At 44.8% G+C, this 23530-nt stretch overlaps 1 protein-coding gene across 1 annotated transcript in view; it reads right to left on the bottom strand.

Moving 5' to 3' along the window:
* LOC139266749 (solute carrier organic anion transporter family member 3A1-like) overlaps window positions 1-23530 on the bottom strand; it is a 467845-nt gene that overhangs the window by 94060 nt on the left and 350255 nt on the right. The window contains exon 5 of the mRNA XM_070884345.1: window positions 12027-12191. Within this exon, the coding sequence (XP_070740446.1) occupies window positions 12027-12191 (165 nt within the window). The remainder of the gene's footprint in view (window positions 1-12026; window positions 12192-23530) is intronic.

Genomic DNA, 23530 nt, shown 5'->3' with positions numbered 1-23530 from the left:
CCCCAGAACAGCATCAGATCAAAGATACAGAGATGAACAGTCACTCATAAGGCGGAGACCTCAAGCGTTAATGAAATGCATGTAATACATATTCGAAAGCATTCACTTTACAGCAAAATAAACATGTTATACTGTGAAATTCTGCTTATTATATAGTGAAAATGCCCATGTTATATAGAGACAATTACATAGCTGTAGCTTCTTAGGGATTGTGGGTAAGTGGTGCAATACTAAGCTACACAGAGGAAGTCTGTTCTGAGTCAGATAATCTCAGCAATTGAGGTGCTCCAGCAGGCCACAAGATCCCAAGACAAGGGAGAGGGATAATCAGCCAGTCACAGTAACCTGTGTTTGAAAGTGCCCAGGAATGGGCCTAGGAATCAGCTGTAGCTATAATGGTCCACAGACCAGGCAAAGGCTCGAGTATAGACCCAAGCAATGACCAACTATTGGCCTATTGATCTTCCTATTGAGCAGCGTGGAGGCCCCAACCTACGTGAGAACACCAGCGGCAGATCTGGGCCTTGTGGCAGCCCGGGAGCAGCGTGGAGGCATGTCACTTCAAGGAGCAGCGCGAGCTGGTGCAGGAGCGTGACGACCGTGAAGAGTGATGTCATCAAGGTCCAGGTCAGTGATTGGAGCATGGGCAGATACAGCAGGAGAGATGACAGACTGTGGAGAGATGTGATCGGGGCCCAGGAGAGGCGTGAGTTACGGGGCAGCACAGGCCAGTCCACACTGCGATGTGTGCGCGCACTAGGTCCATGTTGTAAAGTCCTTACTCTACAATATGAAACCACACGATGCACATTCTGAGGACAAGGTCACTCAGTGACCTTAACTCTTTATTCACAGGACTCCAAAGACGATGACCCTGCGTGGGACCTCCCTTTTTATACCTGTGTGATCAGGTAAGGAGTGTCTCCCACAAGTTCACACCTTGTGGTCAAGGTGTGCATCTCGGTTGAGTATATACAGTAATACAGTGGTGTTACATTGTGGTTACATACATGACATCACCTCCCCCCCCCCCCCCCAAAGTCTTATTGGGATCATAGGTTTAGTCTTTCAGGTGGTCTACGCTCCTTCGTGGAGTGCCGCAGTTGGGGCTCTGGTTGTTGGACACTGATGTGAGTGTCTGTCACCTGTGGTGATTCCGGCCTATCCGGGCTGACCGCAGGGACTGTGCATTCTTCTGATTGCTCTTGTTGCTCGTTCACTGGTGGTGTTGTGAGCTCCATCTCATGGTCTTCTTCAGGTTCCTCCATGTCGATGCTGAACCTTTTTTTTTTACTTGGTCCAGATGCTTACGGCATATCTGACCATTGTTAAGTTTTACCATGATGACCCTATTCCCCTCTTTGTCAATTACAGTGCCCTCAAGCCATTTGGGCCCCATGGCTTGATTGAGGATGAATACAGGATCATTTATTTCTATACATCTCCCCCTCGAATTACGGTCATGGTACTCATTTTATGACTTGCGCTTGCCCTCAACTATGTCGATCAGGACTGTGTGAATGAGGGACAACCGAGTTTTGAGTGTCCGTTTCATTAGTAGCTCTGCGGGCGGGACCCACGTGAGCGAGTCGGTCGGGATCTATAGGCCAGCAGGAGACGCGATAGGCGGCATTGTAGGGAGGGTCCTTGAATCCTGAGCATACCTTGCTTAATGATTTGGACCGCATGTTCCGCCTGGCCATGGAGGCCAGCTTGAACAGCGCAGTCCTGACATGATTGATGCCATTGCCTAACATAAACTCTCGGAATTCGTAGCTTGTGAAACATGGGCCATTATCACTAACCAGGATGTCTGGCAAGCCATGGGTTGCAAAGATCGCACGTAGGCTTTCCATGGTGGTGGATGACGTGCATAAATTCAGAATGATGCACTCGATCCATTTCGAGTACGCATCAACCACAATAAGGAACATTTTTCCCATGAACGGGCCCGCGTAGTCAACATGAATGCGTGACCATGGCCTGTTGGGCCAGGGCCACAGGCTGAGCGGGACCTCCCTGGGGGCATTACCCAGCTGGGCACATGTCGTGCACCTGCGAACACAGTGTTCCAGGTCACCAAACGTGTGACCGGGCAATGACCTTCATCAGCACAATGCCTGGGTGCTCGCTGTGGAGTTCCCTGATGAATGCCTCCCTGCCCTTCTGGGGCATAACTACCCGGCTGCCCCATAGTAGGCAGTCGGCTTGGATGGAACGCTCATCCATCCGTCTGTGGAACGGTCTGACCTCCTCAGGGCATGCTCCGTGTGCGGGCGCCCAATCCCCAGTCAGGACATATTTCTTAATCAGAGATAGGAGGGGATCTCTGTTTGTCCAGATTTTGATCTGGCGGGTTGTGATGGGGGAGCCTGTGCTGTCAAAGACATCGACAGCCATGACCATCTCGGCGCTTTGCTCCACTGCCCCCTCAGTGGTGGCCAGTGGAAGCCTGCTGAGCGCGTCAGCGCAATTTTCAGTGCCGGGCTGGTGCCGGATGGAGTAGTCATAAGCAGCCAGCGTGAGAACTGATGCGTTGGCATTGATAGCCTTGCTGTCTGACAACAGGGATGTTAATGGCTTGCGTTCCGTCTCTAATTCAAACTTTCTACCAAAGAGGTACTGATGCATTTTTTTTTACACCATAGACACATGCAAGCGCTTCCTTTTCAACCATCCCATATCCCCATTCTGCTTGAGAGCGCGACCTGGAGGCATAAGCCACAGGTTGTAGTTGACCCTCAGCATTGCCCTGCTGCAACACGCATCCAACCCCATAGGACGATACATCACGTCAGAACCAATTTTTTTTTTTTACAGGGGTCGCACAGGGTCAACAGCTTGTTTGAACAAAGTAGGTTTCGCGCCCGATCAAAAGCCCGTTCCTGACAGTCCCCCCAAAACCAATTGCAACCCTTACGCAGGAGCACGTGTAGCAGCTCCAACAACGTGCTCAAGTTCGGCAGAAAGTTCCCGAAATAGTTCAACAGTCCCAGGAATGAATGCAACTCCAATGTGTTGCAGGGCCTGGGTGCTCGTTGAATCGCATCTGTTTTGGATTCAGTGGGCCAAATCCCATCTGCAGCAAACCTCCTGCCCAGAAACTCAACCTCAGGAGCTAAGAACACACATTTAGACTTCTTGAGTCGCAGGCCTACCTGGTCCAGTCGGCGTAGCACCTCCTCCAGGTTGTGGAGGTGTTCCTCGTTGTCTCGTCCCATGATGAGGAGGTCGTCCTGGAATACGATCGTTCCAGGAATGAATTTAAGCAGGCGTTGCCATGTTTCTTTGAAAAATCGCAGCCGCGGATCGAATGCCAAACGGGCACCTGTTATAAACGAACAGTCCCTTGTGCGTGGTGATGGTGGTCAGTCGTTTCGATTCGTCGGCCAGTTCCTGGGTCATATAGGCTGAAGTGAGGTCCAACTTCGTGAACAGTTTGCCGCCTGCCATCGCGGCAAAGAGGTCCTCCGCTCTCGGGAGCGGGTATTGATCTTGTAGGGACACCCGATTGATGGTGGCCTTGTAGTCGCCACAGATCCTGACAGAGCCATCAGCTTTTAGGACGGGAATGATGGGGCTCGCCCAGTCGCTGAATTTAACAGGTGAGATGATGCCCTCTCTCAACAGCCGGTCCAATTCGCTCTCGATTTTTTCCTGCATCACATACGACACCACTCTGGCTTTGTGGTGCACTGGCCTGGCGTCCGGGTTGATGTGTATCACGACCTTAGTGCCTTTGAAAGTCCCGCCGCCAGGTTGGAATAGTGAATCGAATTGTTGTAGGACTTGTGAGCATGCACTTCGCTCCACAGATGACATTGCGTGAACATTCCCCCATTTCCAGTTCATCTCGGCTAACCAGCTCCTCCCCAACAGTGCGGGACCATTGCCCGGGATAATCCAGAGTGGCAGCCGATTCACTAACTCATTGTGTGTGACAGCCAACATTGCACTGCCTAGCACTGGAATGATTTCTTTAGTGTAAGTCCGTAATTGTGTCTCAATACGTGCTAATTTGGATCTACTGGCTTTAAGTGGCCATAGCCCATGAGTGACTGGCTGGCCCCAGTGTCCAGCACCATGCGTACTGGGATACCGTTGAATAAAACCCTTATCATCATTGGTGGTTTTTTGGTGTATGAACTGTGAATATTCGCCACATGGTCCCGCTGAACCTCGGCGTCCATCGATTTGCCCCAAAAGTCATCCTGCCTCAAAGAACCCTCTTCTGGTCTATCCGTCTCATATTAGTCTGGTTGCAGACTTCCTGCACATTCGAGCTAAGTGGCCACTGAGATTGCAGTTCCTGCAGACAAACTGTTGAAATCTTCAAGATCTAGCTGAGTGTTTTCCCCCACACCTCCAGCATGTGTTAAAGTTTCCATTGTTGGGAACAAAGGGACTATGGCCAGGCATTCCGTGCTGACTATCACTTTGACTGCTCTTAAGTACCCTATTAGTGGGTGTCAATAGCCCCATCCCAGGCCACATCATCCACTGTGATGGCGTGAAAGTCCGTTCTGCCTGCCATTGTCTCTGTTGAAGTCCTCCTCTGGGGTCTATTGCTGCCTGGGGAGAGTCGGACTGCCCCTGCCTGCCTGCGGGGCTCTGAGTCGCATTGATGATGTTGACTCCCTGATCCATTGCCGCGTTAGAGGCAGAATTGCGCGCGTATATTATTTTCGTCTCTTCCTTCCCCGCCATGAAAGTTTGAGCTATCAACGCCGCCGCTTCCAAGGTCAAATCCTTGTTTTCAATTAAATTGCGGAAAATTCCTGCATGACCGAAGCCCTCGATAAAGAAGTCCCTTAGCATCTCCCCCCTGAAGGCGTCTGTGAACTTACAGAGGCTGGCCAAACGCCGGAGGTCCGCTACGAAGTCCGGTATGCTCTGTCCTTCATGACGTCGGTGGATGTAGAATCTGTGTCGGGCCATATGTATGCTACTCGCTGGTTTGAGGTGCTCCCCGATCAATTTGCTAAGTTCTTCAAAGGTTTAGTCTGCCGGCTTTTTGGGTGCTAGTAAGTCCTTCATGAGCATGTAAGTCTTTGGTCTGCAGCTGGTCAAAAAATGAGCCCTTCGCTTGTTGGCCGCTGCATCCCCCAGCCATTCTTTCGTAATGAAGCTTTGCTGAAGCCTCTCGACAAAATCATCCCAGTCTTCCCCAACACAGTACCGTTCTTCTGTGCTACCAGTGGCCATTCACGTGGGTCGTGAATTCCCGTTTCTCGTCGCCAATGTAAAGTCCTTACTCTGCAGTATGAAACCACACGATGCACATTCTGAGGACAAGGTCACTCAGTGACCTTAACTCTTTATTCACAGGACTCCAAAGACGATGCCCCTGCGTGGGACCTCCCTTTTTATACCTGTGTGATCAGGTAAGGAATGTCTCCCACAAGTTCACCCCTTGTGGTCAAGGTGTGCATCTAGGTTGAGTGTATACAGTAATACAGTGGTGTTACATTGTGGTTACATACATGACACATGTCTTGGTTAACCCTTGCCACTGGACCAAGACCTAGCTCTGTCAAGCCCGTGTGGTGGCTGGTGTGCAACGACCATCACACGATAAAAAAATCCACGCACAGACACCTTCCACCCTTCAGGATGTAGTTCAGGGCCTGGAATATTAGGTCCTTCATTGAAACATCTGTGAACTCATCCTTTTTTGGCCTGGAAGCAAGTCATCCTCGGGGCAGACAAAAGGCAGGTAACTATAGGCCGGTTAGTTTAACATCTGTAGTGGGGAAAATGCTTGAAACTATCATTAAGGAAGAAATAGCAGGACATCTAGATAGGAATAGTACAATCAAGCAGATGCAACATGGATTCATGAAGGGGAAATCATGTTTAACTAATTTACTGGAATTCTTTGAGGGTATAATGAGCATGGTGGATAGAGGTGTACCGATGGATGTGGTGTATTTAGATTTCCAAAAGACATTTGGTAAGGTGCCACACAAAAGGTTACTGCAGAAGATGGCGTCCAGGCCGAAAAATCCGAAAAATGAATTTAGGTCGGGTCGGCTTGTTGACCCCATTCAATTTTTAGGAATGGCCGCCGCAAATGGGCATTAACGTTTGAGAATTTCAGCCCCACCATCTTAATACACATTCAGGGGGATAGCCTACACAAAATAATAAATTGTCACCATTGTTACAATGAAAGGAATTGAATTTGCAGTTTGGTTGTATCATTTATGAATTAAAATGATCTTTGTCTGCAAAGCGAGAAGAAACCTGGATCACGTAGCTGTAAAATGATAATTTCATTTGGATTATGAGTTCACAGTTGTATGACACATGCACAAATTTAAAAATTGTAAATGAGACTGAAGATTAAGGCAGGAAAACATCAATTTTGTGCTGCCTGTTAATTACCATGATTGTAGTGCACAACCTAGTACTGAACATGCTGCTGACAGGCTGTGCACTCAGCAGGGGACCAAAGTTCACATCACTGGAGCGAGGCTAGCTTTACTTAAAGCTAGCTTGCTTGTCTTAAAGGAAGTCTGCAGCTCTTAAAGCTGAACTGCCTTCTGCAGATTAAAACAATGTAAAAGTGCTTCAGCACTAGGCAGTCTGCATCTCTTAAAGATGAGCTGCCTTTTGCTGATCAAAAGTGCTAAAAGTGCTTCAGCACTCACACGAATGACTCAACAGAGCAGGGAAAGGGCACCCAGGGTCTCGGATGCAGCACTTGAGCTTTGTGCAGAAAGTCAACAATAGAAGAGAGGTCCTCTATCCACAAGAGGCAAAGAGGTCCTCCAGAAAGCAGGATGTGGGACCAGATCACCAAGGCGGTCCCTGCTAACTCCAATGCCCAAAGCAGTTTCATGACTTTCGACGAATGGTCAAGGGCAGTGAGTTTATCTTCAAAAGCCTTCTCTTACCAGTTACATCACTAGCCTCACACACTGCTCACTGCACGACCCACCCCGGCCCAATCACTCATCTACCAACAATCTGTACCAAATACAAAGCACACCTCAAATTCCTCACTTCACCTCACCCCCTTGGAGGAGACAATGCTGGCCATTCTTGGCAGGGGCATGGCTGAGCCCTTGGCCAGTGGCAGGACTGAAAGATTACAAGATGCCGGTATACTCATATGCTATCCTCCTTCTCACAGCCCACTTCCCCCTCATCCTACAATCTCTTCTGATTTACAAGCTGCATGCACCTCTTGCTTTATCCACTCACCACAACCCTTTCTCATTTCAGACACCCAAAAATTCCAGCCTGCCCATCAGTGGTTTACCAAGAAGAGGGAGAGGAGAATGAAGAAGAAGAAACACTATCACTCAATTTCACATTCCTAGTCATCAGCTTCTCAAGGTTATCCTGCAAGGCCATCTGCAGGACAAATGTTGAAAGGGGAATTAGGGTTGTGGTCACTAGTACCACTAGCGGATGATTCGATCCTGAATATCCCAGTCAGAAAGGAGCTGTCTGGGTTGCCTCCTTCCTTCTTCTTCCTCCTCTGCTTCCTCCCTCCACAAGCAGCTTGTCCCCTTTGCTGCATCTGCTCCATCTCCACATCATGCTGCAAGGGGGACTGCAACTAGAGCCCCAGGACTGGGAGCAAGTGGCCTTCCTTTAAGAGCCAAAATCTTGCAAACGTCCAGCAGCACTCCCTGCAAACTTTAACAAATTTTTAAATGTATTACACCAAGCCACTAGAAACATAGAAACATAGAAACATAGAAAATAGGTGCAGGAGTAGGCCATTCGGCCCTTCTAGCCTGCACCGCCATTCAATGAGTTCATGGCTGAACATGCAACTTCAGTACCCCATTCCTGCTTTCTCACCATACCCCTTGATTCCCCTAGTAGTAAGGACTTCATCTAACTCCTTTTTGAATATATTTAGTGAATTGGCCTCAACAACTTTCTGTGGTAGAGAATTCCACAGGTTCACCACTCTCTGGGTGAAGAAATTCCTCCTCATCTCGGTCCTAAATGGCTTCCCCCTTATCCTTAGACTGTGTCCCCTGGTTCTGGACTTCCCCAACATTGGGAACATTCTTCCTGCATCTAACCTGTCTAACCCCGTCAGAATTCTAAACGTTTCTATGAGGTCCCCTCTCATTCTTCTGAACTCCAGTGAATACAAGCCCAGTTGATCCAGTCTTTCTTGATAGGTCAGTCCCGCCATCCCGGGAATCAGTCTGGTGAACCTTCGCTGCACTCCCTCAATAGCAAGAATGTCCTTCCTCAGGTTAGGAGACCAAAACTGTACACAATACTCCAGGTGTGACCTCACCAAGGCCCTGTACAATTGTAGCAACACCTCCCTGCCCTTGTACTCAAATCCCCTAGCTATGAAGGCCAACATGCCATTTGCTTTCTTAACCGCCTGCTGTACCTGCATGCCAACCTTCAATGACTGATGTACCATGACACCCAGGTCTCTTTGCACCTGCCCTTTTCCTAATCTGTCACCATTCAGATAATAGTTTGTCTCTCTGTTTTTACCACCAAAGTGGATAACCTCACATTTATCCACATTATACTTCATCTGCCATGCATTTGCCCACTCACCTAACCTATCCAAGTCGCTCTGCAGCCTCATAGAATCCTCCTTGCAGCTCACACTGCCACCCAACTTAGTGTCATCCGCAAATTTGGAGATACTACATTTAATCCCCTCGTCTAAATCATTAATGTACAATGTAAACAGCTGGGGCCCCAGCACAGAACATTGCGGTACCCCACTAGTCACTGCCTGCCATTCTGAAAAGTCCCCATTTACTCCTACTCTTTGCTTCCTGTCTGACAACCAGTTCTCAATCCATGTCAGCACACTACCCCAATAAAATGTAAAGAAACCAGTCCAAAAGCAAAAATCTAAACTTACCTGAAAGTTGTGTGTGTCCCTTTAAAAGGTGCTGGCAGTGTCTCTGTTGTACTGCTGCACGCACGTTCTTCCATGCTTGCTTTGGAGAGGGCATTATTAAAAGCAGAGACGTCCAAAATCCTAGATCATGCATCAATTCAGCGTTGCATGCCAATTGTTATCATGATCTGGATCATTTAAATATGGGAAGAGAGGACAGGCAATGGCAGCACAGCCAACCTGCCCAAAATGGCAGCGACCACTTTTCGCGCCGCAAGCGGGCGGAAACAAGGTGGCTGCCATTTTTTCTTCCAAACGGGCCTTAACGTCCAATGCTAATGGCTCCAGTTTCCCCATGTTAAATGTTTTCTTCGCTGACAGAATAATGGGGTAGATTCTCTGAATAAGCAGCTAGTTCTGTGGCAAAAAGCAGCTGGACAAATAATAAATATACTTTTGAATTGGATTCACGTTCATAAGGCAAAGGGTATTATGGCCATTAACGTGTGGAATATGATGGCTCCTATTCATGGGCACTTCTCTCAGGAGATTGAGGAGTTTGCGTAGAGCTCATTAGAATGCAAATTGTATATGGTCAGTAGAAGGAACCGACTTGGTGGACTGAGCAGCTTTGCTCTGACTCCAAGTGCACCACATCATACATATTAATACAATGCATTGGTAATAGTTTAGTACGCACAGTGGCCCAGATTTTGGGGTGATAATGCTGACACTTCACCGTCATTACCCCTCTGATACTGACCATAACTTCAGGATTTAGTGCATGCGCAGATAAATGCGAGAATCCTGATGTTGTGGTCAGTAATTCACTGCTCCAACACAGACTGTGCTGTGGAACTCCCCAGAGCCAACAATCAGTGAAAACAGTTGAATTGATGGATTTTACCAACCTTGGCGGGTCCGTGGTGGGTCCCGGCCTCACTATCCAAAATGATTATTCCCTGATTGGGCTTGTTAAGCCCACCCAGCGTGTTTAACGGCCAATTGAAGGAAGCGGGTCTGATAACACCATTTGGCGTCATCAGCCGGTTTCCGTAAAGGGACCATGCGCACATTTATCTTGACATTTGTGCTGTCAGTGTTCTCCAGCATTGAGATGCTGCAAACACTGACAAGCACTGCACGGCTGCACCCAGGCTCTCCCATGAATCCCTCCATATGCTTATGGGTGGAGTCACAGCACACAAGGAGGTCCTCTTCCCTTCCAATGGGCGGAAGAGACCTCCCCAGGAGACCAATGCAACCTGGTTGCACATTGCACAATAAGTCACAAGCAGGGATGTCGTTAGGAGGACCAGCCTGCAGTAGCGCAAACCTTTCAATGATCTCAGTACATCACGAAACGTTACTGCAAAGCCACACTAAACCTCATGTTGCTGTGCCACTCATTACAATCCCATCACTCTGCCTTCCTTATCCTACTCCTGCACATCCTTACTCACACCAACTTACCTTGCATCTTCACCGATCGCTCTCTATCTACAGTATCACTTCCCCCCTTATCACTAGCCGCCCCTCACATTCATCTTCATCCTAGTCTAATCATACCAACTAACAACACACAAGGGTAGGCACTTGGGTGTTTTATGCAATATTCATGCAAAGTTTCTGTACTGTGGTGTCAAACATAGAAACCTTTATTTTCAACACTTTGCGTTCTTGAACAGATCTGTGTGCCTCTTTGGAAATGGCTTAGTGAGTTGCAGTGAATTGTGAGACATAACGGTATCTCTCACAATGCTAATAAGTGTGAAAGGAATAGCTTGGGCATTGTAGGGATGCTTTATGGTGCTGGTGTAGGGTGGTGCCAACCTGGTGCATCATGGGGCAGCCACGGTGTATAATTTAAAGTGAAGCAAATCTGGCCAGGGTGAGGCCATCCCTAGCATCCCGGGCAGTAATATGGTCAGGTGCTGATGCCCTCTGTCCTGTGTAGCATCAGTTGATTGCAGAGAAGGTTGGTGTTATTGTTGGTGCTGCTGGTGTGCCCGGTGCTGCTGCATGGTGGGATTCTGAGGACCAAGGTGAGATAGTTTCCAAGAGCACTGATGCTGATGTAATAGGCGGCAGGTGAACTTGAGATGACAGAAGCGATCTGTCACTGGTGAGAGAGGTTGTTCCAATGAGGTGACACTGGATAGAGAATTTGTTCCAAACACTTGCAACCTACATAAAGCTCAATCTGTCTTCCAAATGCAGTAACAAATAGCTTGGAAAATGAACAGCTGTGAGATGGGAGCTTTTGTAGCACATTTGCAGCTGTCAAGTAATGATATGATTCAAAAGCCATTCAATTCCTGTAGGCGACCTGGTAAACTCTGAAGGTGAGCTGAAAATAGTTCTTAATCCTCTGTTAACAAGGTCCGAATGACCTGAATTGCCTCCCCCACTGCTGCATCTTAGATCTGGTCAGTGCTGACAGACCGGACATTTGGGAAAGGTGCGTGGCAGCTGGTTTACAGCTGGGTCTGCTGACCCCTCACAAAATTCCCTCTTTAGGCTTCTCTAGTGAAATATCACTGGTAAACACTTTAATAAAAGTTAAGCCTTTTTTTGGAATAGGTGTAACTGGGGTTTTGACAGTGTATTGACTGCTGAACACCTGTTCTGGCCATGAAAAACAAAACTTATATTTGTGGAATGTCAAATTTCTCCACATGATAGAAAATGTACTAGATTTTTAATAATAAAAAAAATGTTTTTTTTTAAAGTTTGTTTATGATATTGTAGCTTTTATCTTAACTCCATGTGTATGTCCCAATCTATATTTCACTCTCTGTAAAATTTTTGAAAAGTGAATTGAATCAGTGCATTTTATTTCCTGGTTTGCTGTCTGTGAGACTTCTTCAATGTAATGGGCTGCTGAGATAGCTTAATGACATCACTGCTGCTCTGTGCTCGGAATCCCCTTCTGACAGTGCTACAATCAATTTAACGTCGAGAACTCTAAGGTTTTCACCACAAAGAGTGAGAGATCTTTGTGGGCAGCTTTCTTTGCAGTCAGCCCACTAATTTCTACCCACTAGAACAATTGCAGATATTTCTGTATATACTAAACTGGTGTCTTTGTACCAAAAAGACAGCAAGTACTCTTTAATCTCAGCCTCCAGACAATGACAGTACTGATCAGAGGTCAAACATATCACCATAATTATCTTACCTATGAATTGGTTGGCGTACGAGGCACTGAGACCAAACTGCCTTTCCAGATACTTTCCCAGAAAAGCAGCAAATCCACTGATAGCTGCGACCTCCATGCAGGCGGACAACACAACACAGGTGAAGACCGGGTTCATCAGCAACTGTTTAGTTACTTGTGGAATTGCTGGAAAAAAAATTGTTAATTAAGTACAAGAAAAAAAAAGAGCGCACTTTATTTTTGAAAAACATAGCTCCAAGCCCCGTTAAATTACATTGTAAAAGTGCGAGCAGCAGATGGCACCAGAACACAAAGAATTTCCACTGAGAGTCACAAGAGAATTTTTTTTCACCGATGATCATGAATTTCTACTGCAGTAGAAAGGAGAATAATTTATTGAGGCTCAATGAATTCTATAAGAGGTGGCTTAAGGAACACTGCAACCTCACAGTGATCACTAATTCAGCACTATCTTGGAAATAAAGCAAAAAGTGCTTTGTGGCCAAAAATGTCACTAAGACAGCCCATCAACTTTTCCAGAACATTCCTAGCACATTACTCAGTCACTGTTTAAGGTCAAATACGCTTTTAATTTGATTGATATTTGTGGAATAACAGCATTCTTGAAATTTCAAAATCAAGACTTATCAGTAATAATGTCTAGCAAGTCCTGTATCCCTGTGATTACAATTTCTCTCTGCTGCATAGAAATGACTTTATAAGCTTTATCATGAACATACCAGGTTTATGTTGGGTACTATCATTAAAGTTTGCTCAGGCTAAATATCACATTTAACATTTCCAGTTGGGAGTACTAACCTACCAATCTGCAATACGGAAAAGTCACTGGAAATGGTGTCACACAGGAGCACTCCATGTCCAGCACTCCATGTTAAAAAGCATGACTGCTTCACCCTGACAGCGTGCTGCTGGGTCACCCATCCCAAGCATCTACAACCATAAAAATTAGTGACAAGTGTGTTTGAGAATCTTTCTCCAGAATGCCACTTATAAATGAATACTTATCGCTTGCAATTGAAACCGCTGCAAACTGTGGGATACATTTTCAGGGAATCCACTCCTGGTGAGAAGTCTCATTGGACGGAGTGCAGGTCTGAGATTCAGGTGCAGAGAATCAGCATGTCCAATTCATGGTACGCCTGATTTCCTAATGGTTTCGGAAGAGCTATACCAGCTGGCATTGGGTAAAATGCATTGCTGAGCCTTCCTTTGGCCAGAAACAAATGGTAGCCAACACTGCCAGAGCTGGCCATTTATGCTGGTGCTCTTGTGCTACACACTTCCTGAGGTGCCTGGGAGAGTCATCTATTCTTGTTGGTGTCTGTATCTTGGGAGGAGCAGAACCTCCTCATTTACTTTATGGCACTGCAGTTGAGGTTGCCACAAGCAGTCAACTGTCTTTCTTTTCTTGCCCTTGGCTTTTCTTATAGCCGTAATTTTTATTATTCATTCCTGGGATGTGGGCGTCGCTGGCAAGGACAGCATTTATTGCCTCTACAAATCATTCTGTAATAAAAATGTGCCATCAAAGCCAGAAAAAAATAAAACAATCTGCCAGTTTGGAGGCATCATCGGTGTTTATTGCTTCATTTATCTCAACCCTTTATTCTATTTATCTATGCTTTCTTGCTTTGTATAACAATTAGTGCTCTGTTGCTGTTTTTCCTCACATGCCAATTCTCCTTTACACCAAAAATCTATCTTATTTCTTCTGGTTAATGTCGTCAAGGTAAAGTGGTCATCAAGTCCCTAAAGAGGGAGAAACTTTACCTCATAAATAAAGTGAAAAGAGCGCGATATTGATGTCATTACATTGCTGATTGTGACTGTTGCTAAAAGATAGTATTTAAAGCAACAATAATAAAATTAAGATAAAATGATTTGAAAAGTTTTACTCTGTAACAGAAACAGCACCAGCTGCCGTGCTGATATTCCACTGTGACTGACATGGTGGCACAGCTGCTGCCTTGTTTAGGGGAAGGCTGTTGCCAGGAGCTGACCCTGTCCAAAGACTCCGCCACTAAAGCAATAATACACTTTAGTCATTTCCCGCTCTGGATCCATTCTCTTATACAAATAGCACAGCTGAGAGAGAAATTGTGAAGATGTAAACAGGTCTGATCATTTATACATAAAATACCTCCCCTAAGGTACTAGAGGGAGAATATTAGGTGAACAACTGTCTTTTTCTTTTCTTGCCCTTGGCTTTTCTTATATCCGTAATTTTTATTATTCATTCCTGGGATGTGGGCGTCGCTGGCAAGGACAGCATTTATTGCCCATCCATAATTGCCCTTGAGAAGGTGGAGGTGAACTGCCTTCTTGAACCGCTGCAGTCTGTGGGGTGAGAGTACTCCCACAGTGCAGTTCCAGGACTTTGACCCAGCGGTGATGAAGGAACGGTGATATATTTCCAAGTCAGGATGATATATGACTTGGAGGGGAACTTGCAGTGATGGTGTTCCCATGCAACTGCTGCCATTGTCATTCTAGGTGAGAGGCCGTGGGTTTGAGAGGTGCTATCAAAGAAGCCTTGGCCAGTTGCTGCAGTGCATCTTGTAGAGGGTAGACACTGCAGCCACAGTGTGCCAGTGGTGGAGGAAGTGAATGTTTAAGGTGGTGGTTGGGGTGCCAATCATGTGGGCTGTTTTGTCCTGAATGGTATCGAGCTTCTTGAGTGTTGTTGGAGCTGCACTCATCCAGGCAAGTGGATAGTATTCCATCACACTCCTGACTTGTGTCTTGTCGATGGTGGAAAGACTTTGGGGAGTCAAGAGGTGAGACACTCATTGCAGAATACCCAGACTCTGACCGGCACTTGTAGCCACAGTATTTATGTGGCTGGTCCAGTTAAGTTTTTGGTCAGTGGTGATCTCCCAGGATGTTGATGGTGCGGGAATTGATGATGGGAATGTCATTGAATATCAAGGGGAAATCTCAATTATGACTCATTTGAGTTTTTGTCAGAACATGAGAAAATATTCAAGATAGGAGATTTAAGGAGCATTTTGTTACTTTTTAATTATTCACCACCTAGGTGTAAGTACAATCTTATTTATTATACCTCACTGTTAATATTTAAGGGACTAAATGGGATTAAAGGTGGACAAGTCCCTTGGACCTAATGGTTTGCATCCTAGGGTCTTAAAAGAAGTGGCTGCAGAGTTAGTGGATGCATTGGTTTAATCTACCAAAATTCCGTGGATTATGGGGAGGTCCCAGCGGATTGGAAAACCACAAATGTAATATCCATATTTAAAAATGGAGGCAGACAGAAAGCAGGAAACTATAGACCAGTTAGCCTAACATCTGTTGTTGGGAAAATGCTCGAGTCCATTATTAAGGAAGCAGCAGCAGGACATTTGGAAAAGCATAATTCAGTCAAGCAGAGTCAGCATGGTTTTATGAAAAGAAAATCATGTTTGACAAATTTGTTGGAGTTCTTTGCGGATGTAACAAGCAGGGTGGATAAGAGGGAACCAGTGGGTGTGGTGTATTTGGATTTTAAGAAAGCATTTGATAAGGTGCTACACAAGATAAAGTTCACGGGGTTGGGGGTAATGTATTAGCAGGTTGGTGAGGCCACACCTGGAATATTGCATGCAGTTTTGGTTTCCATATTTACAAAAGGATATACTTGCTTTGGAGGCAGTTCAGAGAAGGTTCACGAGGTTGATTCCGAAGATGAGGGGGTTGACTTATGAGGAAAGGTTGAGTAGGTTGGGCCTCTACTCATTGGAATTCAGAAGAATGAGAGATGATCTTATCAATATGTATAAGATTATGAGGGGGCTTGACAAGGTGGCACCCCACTAGTTATTGTTTGTCAACCGGAAAATGACGCATTGATCCCGCCTCTCTGTTTTCTGTTAGTTACCAACCCTCTATAAGAACATAAGAAATAGGAACAGGAGTAGGCCATACGGCACCTCGAGCCTGCTCCGCCATTCAATAAGATCATGGCTGATCTGATCATGGACTCCGCTCCACTTCCCTGCCCGCTCCCCATAACCCCTTATTCCCTTATCGTTCAAGAAACTGTCTATTTCTGTCTTAAATTTACTCAATGTCCCAGCTTCCACAGCTCTCTGAGGCGGTGAATTCCACAGGTTTACAGGTGCATGAAACACAAAAAGTTAGTATGCAGGTACAGCAATTAATCAGGAAGGCAAATGGAATGTTAGCCTTTATTACAAGGGGGATAGAGAATAAAAGCAGAGAAGTCCTGCTACAACTGTACAGGATATTGGTGAGGCCACACCTAGAGCACTACGTACAGTTTTGGTCTCCTTATTTAAGGAGGGATATTCTTGCATTGGAGGCAGTTCAGAGAAGGTTCACGAGGTTGATTCCTGAGATGAAGCATTTGACTTATGAAGAAAGGTTGAGTGGGTTGGGCCTATACTCGTTGGATTTTAGAAGACTGAGAGGTGATGTTATTGAAATGTATAAGATAATGAGGGGGCTCGACAAGGTAGATGCAGAGAGGATGTTTCTACTCATGGGGGAATCTAGAACTAGGGGGCATACTTTCAAAATAAGGGGCAGCCCATTTAAAACTGAAATGAGGAGGAATTTATTTTCTCTGAGGGTTGTAAATCTATGGAATTCTCTGCCCAAGAGAGCTGTGGAGGCTGGGTCATTGAATATATTTAAGGCGGAGATATACAGATTTTTGAGCGATAAGGGAGTAAAGGGTTAGGGGGAGCGGGACAGGGAAGTGGGGCTGAGCCCAAGATCAGATCAACCATGATCTTATTAAATGGCGGAACAGGCTCGAGGGGTCATATGGCCTACTGTTGAATACATCCTATTTTTTGTTGGGGTGGATTCTACAACATCAAAATGACTTGAAATAATCTTTACTTTGTTATAAACTTCAAAAGCCCTGCTGCCAGCATCCTAACTTGCATCAAGTCCTGTTCATCCATCACCTGTCATGCCTCACTCCTCCCTAGATCTGTAACTTACACCTCTCCGAGAACTCTGCATTCCTCCAACTTTCGCCTCTTGTGCATCCCCATTGTAGGACATGCCTTCAGCCGTCTACATTCTAAGCTTTGGAATTCCCTCCCTAAACTTTTTCGCCTCTCTAACTCACTCTCCTCCATTTAAACGTACCTTAAAACCAACCCATTATCGATACTTTTATTCACCTGTCCTAATATCTCCTTCTTTGGCTCAGTGTCAATATTTTTCTGATTACTCTCTTGTGAAGCGCCTTGAGATGTTTTACCACATTAAGGCCACTATATAAATGAAAGTTGTTGTTGCTATTCTTAAAATTGCAGTTTGTAACTTTGTTTACTGGTCAGCATATGTGCTCCATTGTTTGAAGAAAGCCAGCTCAGGCAGTGAGGAAAAAAACCCACATCAGTGGCACCTACAGTGGGCTAAGCCAGTCAGCTAACTAGTGACCACAACAGATAGTGGCCTCTATTGTTGAAAGTAACATTACATTGCCATCAGGTGCAGCTGCTTCTGGAGGCAGCAGTGAAAACTATCAGCAAATCTTAGCACCTCAGGAAATAGCAACCATGTTATCAAAGTTAGGGCTCCCATTGGCAGCAGCTCTGTTCGGTTAGTTTTCTACTTGTCAGGCCCCCTGTTACTGAAAAATATTTGCTCATTATTCAACATTGAAGGGTTGAAACTACTCTCCATGTTTTTGTTTAAGGACTGGTATGCATTATTGGAACTCTGCTAAATATGTTCAAAAGATTTCTAATTATGTTAGTTTAAATCTAAGCAATGCAGCTTTGCATATTTTATTGTCACTGTTAATCAATATAGTTCATAACTGCAGCCCACGATAAGAATGTCATTAACTGAAGACTTCAGAAATAAATGTTAATATTTATTATGCAATAGTAAGTAAAGAATTCACCTTTGTCAAATAGTGGCTGAGTATAGTAAATAAATAGGCAGGCATTTCACTGGAGTGGTAGATAAAGCCCATTGCCACGTAAAGCAGGAGCACTTTGAGAGGTTTCACTGCATTCTTACTTGTTCACAAGTGGTTCAGATATTCTCATCCACCCATACTAAGGAAAATACTTCCTCTGTATGTTGTACAAGACCTTAAACACGTTTATAAAGAACTATTCTATTACACTGAGCTTAACAAAGGAAATTTCCCATTATTATGACTTTATCACAATGCAAATCCTCCTTTTGTGTGAAAATACTTCGGGCTAAAAATTCTGTGTAGCCCGGTTTGAGACAGTTACACTGCCTGGTCGCTAACTATAGCGCCGGGCGATGTTTACCGCCTCCAATCGGGACATTCAGTTTTAACGCCCCCAAGAGGAGAATGCAGTGCTAAGGGAAGCGTTCTACACTCCTCTAAGGGCACTACTGAAGTTTTGGTGCTTGGAAACCATCATCCTAACGCCTAAAGGGGAGGTCTGATGGACTTCCTGAAGACTGGAAAAAAATGGACTGGAGCTCCTTTGAAGGCTGTTGCACATCAATCAAGATGAAATAAGTGCACAATAACTAAATGTAAATGCAAAAACCGCAACTTATAGACACCCACCTGATCAGCTGTCTCCTTATCGACCCGTGAGGTTGGGGAACGCCTGCTTTCCCTGTCGCGATTACCGGCAGGCACTAAGGCAGGCGAACCCAATGAAGTTCGCGATCACGGTGCTAACGGGATGTTACACGTGCATCTACATCACCAAGTGGGTGGCGCTAGAGTGAGCAATGCTAACTATTAGCACCGCCGGTGAACCTCTACCAAAGTTCCCGTGAGGTGCTGCCAGGGCGGAACTCGGTCGGTATGAGCTAAGCGGCCCGTTAGCACCCGAGAGGGACGCTAATGGATGGCGCTAACAACTGAATTTTTAGCCCTTTCAGTTTAAAAAAAGGCAAAATGAACCTTGAGTTACTTTCCTTTTAGTGAAATCCAAACAATTCAATCAATTTTCTACTTATCCTGTGGTTATTAAATACATATTTGCTCATATTTTACGCAAGAATCAGTTTAATGTTATCCGATCTCTCCATGAACACTTCATATTTAAATAAATATATTTAAACAGGAAAAAGATGCACACTGTATGTTATGGTGCCTGGCCCATATCAAAAAATGTCTGTCCAACAGTTTGACACACAGAAAATAGTTTATTTTTAAAACTTGTGCATCAATGTTGTTATTAGAAAATGAAAAGCCAAGATATGCTTATATTGGTTGGAACATGGTCACATGCTTACCAGAGGAATGTTTCTACATTGGCCTTCCAGGAAAGAAAAAAGGGTTTGCATTGAACAGCTTTTCTGAAGTAGCTTGATAGCTCAAGCAGTCGGCACTTAAAAGGTCAAGAGTTCATCTCTGGACTGCCTTCCACTAAACTTGTTAGCCTTAATGGAGATATTTTTCTTAGTTTTTGGGTAGTTTGTTTGACCCATGGAAGCAAGACAAGATCCATTTCTAAGGGGTGGGAGGTTAACCAAACTACGATTGGCTTCTGCTGGATATGTGGCTATTGCAGATTATTTATAGAATGGGATTGACAGGATGGTGAACGTGGCCATTGCCCAGAATATTATACCCTCCCAGCTAAAGGAAGATGATGTAAAATGGCATGTGACACCCTCTGGGTAAAAAAAAAGGCACAGTCAATTTATGAAATAGTAGGACATGCGATTCTTATTTTTTTTTTAATTGCAGGAATATTTGAATAAACATTGAGGACTCGTCCAAAGGCAGGGTGGGGTGCAGCTTTGGAAATAGAGGTCTAAAAGGCCAAAAAATAATGCAAAGTATACTAATTGGGAACATTTGTACTGTGCATTACTGTCCCTGTCAAATTTTATGTATCCAGAGGTAGATCCATGTTAATTGTGCATCTTAGTCCTTCACATTTGTTTCTGAATTTTAAAAATATGGAATGGTTTAAAAGTCTTGTTATGTATTTTGAATATTTTTTAATGCCTGATGATATTCATTGTCTAGGCTCACACTTCATTCTCTCGGCCAAATGGGTGAGGTACAGAAAGCTGCCAGTGTTACTGGAACTACTTCAGCAAGAGTTACTGCCTTTGCAAGGAAGGAGGTAAGGGGCAGGAAGACTTAAAAGAACATATTTTTGTACTTAGTTGTTTAGCTCACAGGAAGAGGAGTAGACCATTCAGCCCCTCGAGCCTGTTGCATCATTCAAATAGATCATGGCTGATCTGTACCTCAACGCCAACTAGCTGCCTTTGCTCCATAATCCCTTGATATCCTTACCCAGCAAAATTCTTTTTAGTCTTGAAAATTTCAGTTTGAATCAGCAGCCACAGACTTTTGGTGGGAGAGAGTATAGGATTTCCTCAGCCCTTTTTGTGAAAAGTGCTTCCTGATTTCACTCCTAAATAGCCGAGCTTAATTTTAAGATTATGCTCCCTTGTTCTGGATTTTCCGACCAGAGGAATTTGTTTCTCTGTATCTACACCATTGAATGTCTTTGTCATTTTCAACACCACAATTAGATCACCCCCTCAACCTTCTAAAGTGAAGGGAATACAAACCAGGTTTATGCAACCTGTGTTCAAAATTTAACCCTTTAAAGCTCTATATAATTGTAGCTGTTTGCTGACTGCAGAAGTAAATGGAGCATTCAGAGATGTAACCCATCTGCTGAGAGAACATCATTTGTTGTACTGGACATTTTATTTCAACACAGTGGTAGAACAGGCTTTCAGAGTAGTAAGTGTGGCATTTGCTTTCCTTCTTTTTCAAAACTTTTAGTGCTCAACAAGTCATTTGCTAGATTCTGGAAGACAGGGATTCTCATCATTAATGCTCAGAAGATCAAATCACCTGACATCAATGCTTTTTGACTGCAACTGTCAGACATCAGATAGCTTCTCACCAGTGGTAAGGATCACACCCATTATGTCTGCAAACAGGTGTGGGATTGTTTACACAATGGGAGTACGATTGGAATCAGTCCAGAAATGGCTTGGTGAAACCATGCAGTCTGTATATATATCTTTGCAGTGCAGTTGGCTGATAGCCACATGAAATAATAATTTAAGGAGTGGTACAAGAAACACTTTGGATTGGCAGAACATAAAAAATAGTCAAAGCAGCTTCTTGGAAGATTTGATGAGCAATTGGGAAAGCTCTATTCAAAAATCTGTGACAGAGGTCAGAAAAGGAAATAAGAACATAAGAAACAGGAGCAGGAGTAGGCCATACAGCCCCTTGAGCCTGCTCCATCATTCAATGAGATCATGGCTGCTCATGGACCTCAATTCAACTTTCCCGCCCCATCCCCATATTCCTGGATTCCCCAAGAGTCCAAAAATCTATCTAACTCAGCCTTGAATATACTCAAAGATTCAGCATCCACAGTCCTCTGGGGCAGAGAATTCCAAAGATTCACAACCCTCTGAGTGAAGAAATCCCTCCTCATCTCGGTCCTAAATGGCCGACCCCTTATCCTGAGACTGTGCCCCCTAGTTCTAGACCCTCCAGCCAGGGGAAACAACCTCTCTTCATCTACCCTTTCAATGAGTCAGAGGTGATCTATGCCCTGTTTTAATTTCTCGTGAACTGCAAACTCTTAAAAGGAGTTAAATATGTTGGCCACTAATACAAAAGCAATATACTGCGGATGCTGGAATCTGAAATAAAAACAGAAAATGTTGGAAATCTCAGCGGGTCAGGCAGCATCTGTGGAGAGAGAAATATGTTGGCCAAATTGCTAACCAGGAAGTCATCTAGGAGCAACTACAAACCACTGGCTATATGTTATTCTATTTAGAGCTGCATTCACATCAACACTGTCCTCAATGTGGCACTATAAGCCCAGTACAGGCTGAATACATGCTGATAGTTTTGTGTTGGCAGCAGCAAGAGCTCCAAAAAGCGTTAGTTCACATTGTTGTGGAGATGCTTGTTGCAGTACATCAATTTATGGGAGCCTTCCTTGAACTATTCCTTTAACCAGTACTGTTATTACATGTTGTGGTCTTATCACTAAGCACATCTTGTCTGGCCTCTATATTCTCAGCAACCGCACTTCCTCCCCCCTCCCCAGAACCATTTTCATGGAACAATAATTCCTAGCAGTATCTTATCATTATACTACCTAATATACAAACACGTTCAAAGTTTCCCTCCGAGTAGTATTGAGCTCATATGATCGGTATATTGTATATAATAGCAGAAGGGCAGATTTTCGGTGACCTTCTTCGATAAGGGCGGAATGTCATGGTTCAGAGATGCACATGCCAAGTCCGACAAATCCTCCTGGATGGGCTCTAATTAGATATTCAGTGCAAGCTCCCAGTGTCCAATGTGGATGCTGATTCAGGGCAGAGCATCTGATAATGGCATAGAAACATAGAAAATAGAAAACTCCATTTTGAATATATCTAACGAACTGGCGTCAAAAACTTTGTAGTAGAGAATTACACATGCTCACAACTCTCTGAGTGAAGAAGTTTCTCCTCATCTCATAGAAATATAGAAAATAGGTGCAGGAGTAGATCATTCAGCCCTTCGAGCCTGCACCACCATTCGATAAGATCATGGCTGAGCATTCCCTCAGTACTCCTTTCGTGCTTTCTCTCCATACCCCTTGATCCCTTTAGCCGTAAGGGCCATATCTAACTCCCTCTTGAATATATCCAATGAACTGGCATCAACAACTCTCTGCGGCATGGAATTTCACAGGTTAACAACTCTCTGAGTGAAGAAGTTTCTCCTCATGTCAGTTCTAAATTGCCTACCCCTTATCCTAAGACTGTATCCCCTGGTTCTGGACTTCCCCAACATCGGGAACATTCTTTCTGCATCTAAGCTGTCCAATCCCATCAGAATTTTATATGTTTCGATGAGATCCCCTCTCATTCTTCTAAATCCCATTGAATATAAGCCTAGTCGATCCAGTATCTCCTCATATGTCAGTCCTGCCATCCCGGGAATCAGTCTGGTGAACCTCCACTGCACTCCCTCAAAAGCAAGAATGTCCTTTCTCAGATTAGGAGACCACAACTGTATGCAATATTCAAGGTGTGGCCTCACCAAGGCCCTGTACAACTGTAGTAAGACCTCCCTGTTCCTATACTCAAATCCTCTCGCTATGAAGGCCAACATGCCACTTGCCTTCTTCACCGCCTGCTGTACCTGTATGCCAACCTTAAATGACTGATGTACCATGACACCCAGGTCTCATTGCACCTCCCCTTTTACTAATCTGTCACCATTCAGATAATAATCTGCCTTCCTGTTTTTACCACCCAAGTGGATAACCTCACATTTATCTACAGTATACCGCATCTGCCATGTATTTGTCCACTCACCCTGCAGCCTCTCAGCATCCTCCTCACAGCTCACACTGCCACCCAGCTCAGTGTCATCTGCAAACTTGGAGATATTACATTCAATTCCTTCGTCTAAATCATTAATGTATATTGTAAATAGCTGGGGTCCCAGCACTGAACCTTGTGGTACCCCACTAGTCAATGCCTGCCATTCTGAAAAGAACCCATTTATTCCTACTCTT

Source organism: Pristiophorus japonicus, chromosome 1 (assembly GCF_044704955.1).
Source record: "Pristiophorus japonicus isolate sPriJap1 chromosome 1, sPriJap1.hap1, whole genome shotgun sequence".
Taxonomy (NCBI): domain Eukaryota; kingdom Metazoa; phylum Chordata; class Chondrichthyes; family Pristiophoridae; genus Pristiophorus; species Pristiophorus japonicus.
The sequence above is the reverse complement of the archived record's forward strand: the minus strand, read 5'-3'. Positions and strand labels throughout refer to the sequence as shown.